Genomic DNA, 6,337 nt, shown 5'->3' on the forward strand with positions numbered 1-6,337 from the left:
GTGCTGATGGTAAAGTGAAAACGGGAAACCACCTAAATGCTCAAAGGAAAGGGTGAAATCAAGACCTTTGTGTGGTGTAATTCATGCAATGGGATACTCTCCAGTCATTGAAATGGACAGAGCAGAGCTATACATGTCAGCATGGCTGGATCTGGCAAAGCACTACCCAGCTGTGCCTGGCTTGCTGGGGCTGGGAGCGGGGAATGTCTCTCCTGGGGATGCTGATGGCAGTGCTTTGTTATTCAGTCTACCCCAGGCATTCCTGAGAGGAAATAGACAGTGTTGTTCCGGATTGTGAGACGTGTCAGGGGTAGATCAGGGAGAGGTGAGATGACCTGAAGGTGCTAACTTAAAAAAAATAATTAATTAAATATTTCTTTTTATTTATTTACTGCACTGGGTCTTAGTTTTGGCATTCAGGATCTAGTTCCCTGACCAGGGATCGAACGCCCCCGCCCCAGCCTCTGGCATTGGGACCATGGGATCCATTGGCCACTGGATCATCAGGTAAGTCCCAAGGGTGCTAACTTCTATCAGGTGCTTCAAGTAAGAAGTTACATGTCCCTTACTCCTCTGGTTTAGAACTAGCATCTGCCTTTTTCCTTTCCGTAGAAGGCCTTCCTTTTATGTAGGTGCTAATGGAAAGCAGGTATTGAGTCTTGAGAATGTTGCAAGAGAAAAAATTTTCAGGAATTTCCTCTTTCTATAACAACAGAGGATAGACACCACTCCAGGTCATATAAAATTGATTTAAAGGCTCTTATCTGAATAAAGTGTAGAATTGAGACTACTTATGAACGGAAGTTGGTGATGGACAAGGAGGCCTGGCGTGCTGTGATTCATGAGGTCGCAGAGTCGGACATGACTGAGTAACTGATCTGATCTGATGTAATGAAACGTCAGGGCAGTGTGTAATTTCCTTGGTTCTGTCTCGTCACAACAAAAATTTAAAGTGACAGATATTAAAGCCCTTGGACAGAACGTGTCTCAGCTCTCGAAAGACCGTGTTACAGCTCTCAGCTGTCGGCCAGATCACTGTTACAGCTCCGTTTTATTTAGAAAATAAAAGGAAAATACATCCTCGTGGCGTGAGGGCATGCCAACCCAAAAGATGCAAAGAGGAAAGAGAGAGCGAGCACGGACATGAACGGATGAGAGAGACCCCCAGCGCTTTGGCTCCTCATTTTATATGTTTTTTTCCTCCCTCTGGGCCTGCCCTATGTAAATTGGGCCAGCCAGAAATGCTGTTTGCTCTACCTGAAGTCTTCACTCCAGTCCTCAGACCTTCCTCTGTTCTATTTTCGTGGGCTTTTCCCTTCCTTGTCTTTTAGCCACTGCCCTTCTGGACTCCTTTTTCCTATTCTAACTACCTAACATTCCCCCTCAATAGATGGGAGGCCCAGTTCTTTGGGAATAGGGGCGTCAAGGTCTTTCTGGCTACTTCCTGCTGAACTGGTATGGCGAAGGGCATTGGGCCTCCCCCTCTTGCCAGTCTCAGGCCTCAGAGTCCTTATAGCGGTGTCCATCTAAGGGTGAGCAATATTTTCCATGGTCGGCTGTAACTTTATATATCCTTGTTGAACTGGCACTGCATGTTGTAGCTTATTGACCTGGGCAGAGACAAAATGGGTTAGACAATTGATAAAACATGGAGCAATCATAAGCAGCATCAATATGGCATAACAAGGGCTAGTTAGGGGCATTAGCCAACTCCAAATTCCCATCACCAGGATGGCTCAAGTCCCTCCTTGTTCAGGGATCAGAAGATCTATCTCCTGTCTGTTTTGGAATACAACCCCTGCCAAGCTGTGTTGGTTCTTTAGAGCTGTCCTGAGAAACCTTATCCCCAGAAACTAGATTTTGGGGGTGTTCATTAGAATGACACTCATTGGTAGTCCTGAATAGGCATCTAAGATCTCCCAGGGGCTCACAGGTGTATTGAGTATCCTCTTCTGTTTTCTTCCACGGCTTGACTCGTAAGTAGTGAATCCAGGAGTCATGTCCTGGTACCTTGACTGCTGTGGGGGTAGAAAGTATTACAGGGTAGGGACCCTTCCATGTGGGCTGGAGTTGAGCCTTTGGGGACCCATCTTTCCAGATTTTAATTAGGACTTGAGTCCCTGGGGCATATGGCAGTGACTCCTTAGAATCTTTTGTGTCCTAGTTGACACCCCACAAGCGTATATCCTGTTGGAATTGACCAACGGCCATGGTATAAGACTGGAGGGTCTGAGATTCTGGAACTAGGAAGAGGTCATTGACTTAAAGAAAAGGTCCCCCATATAGCATCTCAGAAGGACTAAGACCAATCTCTTCCTGAGGGGCAATTCGGGTGTGGAGAAGAGCTATTGATAAAGCCTCCTTCCATCCCAGAGAGGTCTCCTGGGTTATCTTTTTTATCACTGATTTTAAGAATTGGTTGGCTCTTTCTACTTTTCCTGAAGGCCTCCAGGCACAATGGAGATAATAAGTAATGCCCAATGCTTTTGAGACCCCTTGGGTGACCTTAGAAGTAAATGATGTCCCGTTGTCACTTTGTAATGACCTGGGCAGACCAAATCCTGGAATAATTTCACGGAGCAGTTTTTTCATCACCTCCTCAGCCCTCTCAGTCCAGGTGGGAAAGCCTTCAATCCATCCTGTGAATGTATCTATCATGACTAATAGGTATTTATACCCTCGAGAAACTGGCATCTGGGTGAAGTCCATCTGCCAGTCCTCTCCTGGGTAGGCCCCACGTCGTTGGACCAGCTGGGCCGGCTGGGGTCTTCGAGCTCCTTGGGGGTTGTTTAATTGGCAAGTGGGACAAGAGGAGACCACCTGCCTTACAGTCGTTTGGAGGCCTGTTCCTCTGAAGGACCTTTCTAGTAATCTTTGAAGGGCCTTTCCCCCTAAATGAGTGGTGGCATGTAAGGAGTTAACCAACTTCCATTGGAAGTTCCCAGGCAGGAAAAGGAGTCCCTCCTTTTAGAACCACCCCATATGATCTTCTTGAAAGTCCTCACTCTTAGCTTTAAGAGTCTCACCTTCAGTATATGAAGGAGTTTCTGGCAAATTAGTCTGTGAACTAAGGTGGCAGCCCCTATTAGGTCATGGTTCTGTAATGCTGCTCTCTTAGCTGCCTGATCAACTGCTTGGTTCCCTCGTGCCACTTCTGTGCTCCCTTTTTGGTGTCCTTTACAGTGGGAGACTGAAACCTCAGGGGGCAGATGGACTGCCTCCGAAAGTCTAAGGATTTGATCACCATATTTGATTGGGGACCCTCGGGTGGTAAAGTGGTGGCCTCTTTCTTTCCAAATAGCAGCATGCACATGTAGCAACAGAAAGACATACTTGGAGTCAGTGTAAATAGCTACTCTTTTTCCTTTTCCCAGCTCTAAAACTCGAGTCAGGGCTATGAGCTCAGCTAATTGGGCTCAAGTACCTGGTGGCAAAGGTTTAGCCACTACCGTGTCAAAATTGGAGACTACTGCATATCCGGCTCTTCTTTTTCCATCCAAGACAAAGCTGCTCCCATCAATGTACCAGATTTCCTCAGAATTGGTCAGAGGATCTTCCAACAATCCTTCTCGGGGTTTTGTCCAGTGAGCCAAGGTTTCTAGGCAAGAGTGAAAGGGGAGAGAGCCCTCGGGGGTAGGTAGGAGGGTGGCTGGGTCAAGAACCTCACAAGGGGATATAGTGAGGCCTGGATTTTCCATCAGCAGTACTTGATATCTGAGGATTCTTTAATCAGACATCCGTAAATGGCCTCCCCCATCTAGGAGTTGTTTCACTCGGTGGCTGGTAAAAATAGTTAGTTTGCCCCCAAAAGAGAGTTTTAAGGCACCTTCTATCACAACTGCACTAGCTGCAAGATTTTGAAGGCAGGGAGAAATTTCTTCCCAATAAGGGAGGAAGACAGTCTGGGACCACTAGAAACTGGTGGAAAAATATTTGTCCATCCCAGTAACAAAGTGCTCAGGTGAATCTTTTAGTAGTTGTTTTTCCTGTAGCATCCAAAATGGTATAGATTTGGGAGGAGAAGGCTCCAGAGTAGGAGGTCAGGACAGAGTAGGTAGCCCCCATGTCAACCAAGAAATTCTCGGACCTACCTACCACATCCAGTTGCACCCTTGGCTAAGCCCCGTGATGGTTATCTGTGACAAGTGGGCTGGCTGAAGCGGGCTGCTTCAGTCCTGTTGAACCCTTGTGAGGGAAGGCTTGGTGCTTGACCTTGAGGCTCTTGCGTCCTGAGGGCAGAGTGCCACCCAATGTCCCAGTTGATGGCATTTACAGCAAGCCATTTTAGGAGACTTGTCATGGTTTGGACACTCTTTGGCCCAATAGCCCACCTATCTATATTAGGCATTTGCCTTGTGCCTTGTCCTTCAAGGACTTGGGGTTTGCCATAGGGCCTCCCTGGAGGGTGGCCAGCATCTGGGCATGCCTTGTCTCTTTCCTTTTCTCCTTCTGGGCCTTGGCTCCCTCTGTTCTCTGTTATAAAAGGTATTGGTGGCCGTCTGGACCATCTCATCTAAAGAGGCAGCAGGGTCCTGCTGTTATAGCTGCTGTAACTTAATTCTGATATCTGATGCACACTGGGACAGGAATTTGTCCTTTAAAATCACCCATCTCTCATAAGAGTCTAAGTCCACATTGGTAAACTTTTACAGGGCCTCTTTTAGCCTTTCCAGAAAGGCAGTGGGGTTCTCATTGGGCTCCTGAGTTATTGCTGAGACCCGGGCATAGCTGATTACTTTTTGCTGGGATGCTTTCAGTCCTGCCTTCATATAGATTAGAAAATGATCCTTTTCCCAGAGGTTCTCAGGGTGATTATAATTCCAATTAGGATCTGAGGAGGGGACTGCAGTTTCCCCTATTGGGTATTTACCACTTGACATGTGAAGCCCCGTTGCATATCTTAGGGCTTCCTTTAAAACCCAAGTATGCTCAGGAGCAAATAAAGTTTGACTAAATATGACCATGATGTCCTTCCACGTCAAGTCAAAGGCCAAGGTAATGTGTTGGAATGGACCTATATATTTGCCTGCATCATCTGTATAGCTTCCCAGGTCTTATTTGATCTGTCTTAGTTCTAAGAGGGAGAAGGGCTTATGGACCCGGGTTGGTCCAAATTCTCCTCCAGTTTCAACTAAGGGACATACTCACGCTGGCTTTTGTGGAGGTGGTGCTCCTGGATACAGAGGCACGTTTGGATACAAGGAAAGACCACCAGGCAACTCGGGAGTTGTGGGAGGTGACCCTTCACGGGGGGGTTCCTTTGCTTGGTTGTCTGTGCCTAACATCATTTGCCTAGTCGGCTCACTTTTAGGGCATACAACAATCCCATACTTAAGACAGAGTTCCTTCATATCTCTCAGTCAGAAGAAAATTTGGACATAGGGGATCTCTGTCCATTTCCTTTGTCTTTTGCATAATAATTCTAGCTGCAGGATAGTATTGTAATTTATTTATTTATTTTAATATATTTTATTTTATTTTTTAACTTTACAATATTGTATTGGTTTTGCCATATATCATCATGAATCCACCACAGGTATACACGTGTTTCCCATCCTGAACCCTCCTCCCTCCCCATACCATACCTCTGGGTCGTCCCAATGCACCAGCCCTAAGCATCCAGTATCGTGCATCGAACCTGGACTGGCGACTTGTTTCATATATGATATTATACATGTTTCAGTGCCATTTTCCCAAATCATCCCATCCTCTCCCTCTCCCACAGAGTCCAAAAGACTGTTCTATACATCACTGTCTGTTTTGCTGTCTCATATACAGGGTTATTGTTACCATATTTCTAAATTCCATATATATGCGTTAGTATACTGTATTGGTGTTTTACTTTCTGGCTTACTTCACTCTGTATAATAGGCTTCAGTTTCATCCACCTCATTAGAACTGATTCAAATGTATTCTTTTTAATGGCTGAGTAATACTCCATTGTGTATATGTACCACAGCTTTCTTATCCATTCATCTGCTGATGGACATCTAGGTTGCTTCCATGTCCTGGCTATTATAAACAGTGCTGCGATGAACATTGGGGTACACGTGTCTCTTTCAATTCTGGTTTCCTCAGTGTGTATGCCCAGCAGTGGGATTGCTGGATCATAAGGCAGTTCTATTTCCAGTTTTTTAAGGAATCTCCACACTGTTCTCCATAGTGGCTGTACTAGTTTGCATCCCCACCAACAGTGTAAGAGGGTTCCCTTTTCTCCACATCCTCTCCAGCATTTATTGCTTAGAGGCTTTTGGATCGCAGCCATTCTGACTGGCGTGAAATGATACCTCATAGTGGTTTTGATTTGCATTTCTCTGATAATGAGTGATGTTGAGCA

General features: G+C 45.8%; 1 protein-coding gene across 1 annotated transcript in view; it reads left to right on the forward strand.

The window, feature by feature from the left end:
- Window positions 1–478: 478 nt before the first annotated feature.
- Window positions 479–6,337, forward strand: part of LOC104986779 (beta-glucuronidase-like) — a 16,766-nt gene continuing 10,907 nt past the window's right edge. Inside the window, exon 1 of the mRNA XM_010837459.1 lies at window positions 479–507. Coding sequence (XP_010835761.1) covers window positions 479–507 — 29 coding nt within the window. The remainder of the gene's footprint in view (window positions 508–6,337) is intronic.

Source organism: Bison bison, unplaced genomic scaffold (assembly GCF_000754665.1).
Source record: "Bison bison bison isolate TAMUID 2011002044 unplaced genomic scaffold, Bison_UMD1.0 scf7180017864072, whole genome shotgun sequence".
NCBI classification, from domain to species: domain Eukaryota; kingdom Metazoa; phylum Chordata; class Mammalia; order Artiodactyla; family Bovidae; genus Bison; species Bison bison.